The sequence below is a fragment of the Melanostigma gelatinosum genome (genome assembly GCF_949748355.1).
Source record: "Melanostigma gelatinosum genome assembly, chromosome: 1".
Classification (NCBI taxonomy): domain Eukaryota; kingdom Metazoa; phylum Chordata; class Actinopteri; order Perciformes; family Zoarcidae; genus Melanostigma; species Melanostigma gelatinosum.
The window spans coordinates 973,661-976,160 of record NC_136634.1 but is presented as its reverse complement, the minus strand read 5'-3'; the positions used below and the strand labels follow the sequence as shown (position 1 = coordinate 976,160).

The following is a 2,500-nucleotide window of genomic DNA, read 5'->3' as shown; positions in this document are numbered from 1 at the left end:
CGTGTCCGTCGGCGGGTCTGGATCCGGTGTCCCGGCTGACGGTGGAGCTGAGCAGAGAGTCTCTGGACACCATCCTGGACGGACTGGGACGCATCAGAGACCAGCTGAGTGTGGTCGCTGGGAAGTGAGGCCCGGAGGCAGCTGATTGGTCCGTTCAGAGAATGACATCACGTCTTTTTTCAATCGTCGTTTATCAATTTAACAACATTCATGAGTTTGATAATTAAATTTATCATAAAAAACTAAACCTTACTAAAATAAAAAGATTGATTTTCACTTTGCTTTTTCAGACCAATAAATAATTAATAAACTGTTTTCTGAGATTTGTCTCTTTTTTTTGTACATCAGAGAATTAAGTAATGAATATGAAAAACTAAATAATAGTTTTTACCCTCAAACTGCAGATATTTGATTAAATATATAAAATAAACATTTAGTTAACATCTCATACTTTTATAATAAGAGATTTAAACAAAATATCCAGTGATTATTGATTGTTAAAGAGTTCATCAGGGTTCAATCTTTAGAGTCTGAAGATATCAAATATATTTATTTTATGTTTCACTTCAGAGTGAAAAACAAACGACAATATGAGCCGTTAAAAGCCTGTTATCTTCACAGACACACACACAAGCTCATGTTCATTCTTTATAAACTAAACGAACTCTTCATGACAACTAGATTCATAAAATACAAAAACACGTCTTTAATATTCATGTTGTAGCTTCAGCAACACTTTAGAGTGTCTGAATGTCCCGACCGACCCTGAAGGCATCACGAAGATCAACACCGATCAATAATCTACAATCGTCAACACAAAAACCAAAACTCATCGTTTGCTCCTCAAACGTCTGAAATGTTTCCATGAAATAAATACATAAATATATATACACATATATATATATATATATATACACACACGCACACACACACGTGGACAAAACTGTTGGTACCCTTCCGTTAAAGAAAGGAAAAACCCACAATGGTCACTGAAATAACTTGAAACTGACAAAAGTAAAAAATAAAAATTTACTGAAAATGAACTAATGAAAATCAGACATTGCTTTTGAATTGTGGTTCGACAGAATCATCTAAACAAACAAATGAAATGGCCTGGACAAAAATGATGGAACCCATAACTTAACATTTAGTTGCACAACCTTTTGAGGCAATCACTGCAATCAAGTGATTTCTGTAACGCTCCATCAGAATGTGAATAAAGTTTAACGTTAACCATCAGAGTGTAAATAAAGTTTAACAACCATCAGAGTGTAAATAAAGTTTAACGTTAACCATCAGAGTGTAAATAAAGTTTAACGTTAACCATCAGAATGTGAATAAAGTTTAACGTTAACCATCAGAGTGTAAATAAAGTTTAACGTTAACCATCAGAGTGTAAATAAAGTTTAACGTTAACCATCAGAGTGTAAATAAAGTTTAACATTAACCATCAGAGTGTAAATAAAGTTTATCGTTAACCATCAGAGTGTAAATAAAGTTTATCGTTAACCATCAGAGTGTAAATAAAGTTTATCGTTAACCATCAGAGTGTAAATAAAGTTTAACGTTAACCATCAGAGTGTAAATAAAGTTGTACTGACTCAGTAGAACATGTGTTTCTAGTCTCTGATCATGTTTCATTGTAAACAACCAATCAGAGGAGAGCTCGTAACGTTAGCAGCACCGCTAACAGCTAACCAACGGAGGTTCACTTCAGTTACATGATGATGCCTTCAGGCTCTGCTCAGTGAACATGAGTACTGGCTGAAGGTTCATTATAACGTTATCATGATGTGTTCACATGAATATAAAATAGATATTAGAGATGAATTATGAGCTGTTTAACTTCTAACACGAGCTCTAAGAACATTATTATACTTCATTAATAATAATAATGAGATTTGTTTCAACAAAAATACAATCTTTTATTTCATTATCATTTGAATTGTGTTTTAATGAAGAAAAAAAGAAAAAAAGTATGTGTGTGTGTGTGTCCTCAGGATGTAGGTAGGACTGTAATCCCGTCCATGTCCAGCTCCACTGAGTGAACACTGAAGTCTCCCAGACCCTGAAACAAACCAGTGGACACCTCAGAAACCCAGTCAACGTGTGTGTGTGTGTGTGAGAGAGAGAGTGTGAGTGAGTGAGTGAGTGAGTGAGTGAGCGAGAGAGTGTGAGTGAGAGAGCGAGAGAGTGAGAGAGTGAGCGAGAGAGTGTGAGTGAGTGAGTGAGTGAGTGAGTGAGTGAGTGAGCGAGAGAGTGTGAGTGAGTGAGTGAGAGAGTGTGAGTGAGTGAGCGAGAGAGTGTGAGTGAGTGAGTGAGTGAGTGAGTGAGTGAGTGAGTGAGCGAGAGAGTGTGAGTGAGTGAGTGAGTGAGTGAGCGAGAGAGTGTGAGTGAGTGAGTGAGAGAGTGTGAGTGAGTGAGCGAGAGAGTGAGAGAGTGAGTGAGTGAGTGAGCGAGAGAGTGTGTGTGTGTGAGTGAGAGTGTGTGTGAGTGAGTG

At 37.1% G+C, this 2,500-nt stretch overlaps 2 protein-coding genes across 3 annotated transcripts in view; one reads left to right on the top strand and one right to left on the bottom strand.

Moving 5' to 3' along the window:
- The window catches only part of commd9 (COMM domain containing 9), a 4,249-nt gene extending 3,934 nt beyond the window's left edge, over positions 1-315 (top strand). Inside the window, exon 6 of the mRNA XM_079281451.1 lies at positions 1-315. This exon is cut by the window's left edge and continues 10 nt beyond it. Within this exon, the coding sequence (XP_079137577.1) occupies positions 1-128 (128 nt within the window). The 3' untranslated portion in view covers positions 129-315.
- Positions 316-1,422: 1,107 nt separating this feature from the next.
- The window catches only part of fcsk (fucose kinase), a 19,602-nt gene continuing 18,524 nt past the window's right edge, over positions 1,423-2,500 (bottom strand). For both annotated transcript variants that reach the window (XM_079290055.1, XM_079290056.1), the window contains one exon: positions 1,423-2,068. In XM_079290055.1, the coding sequence (XP_079146181.1) occupies positions 1,997-2,068 (72 nt within the window). In that variant the 3' untranslated portion in view covers positions 1,423-1,996. The remainder of the gene's footprint in view (positions 2,069-2,500) is intronic.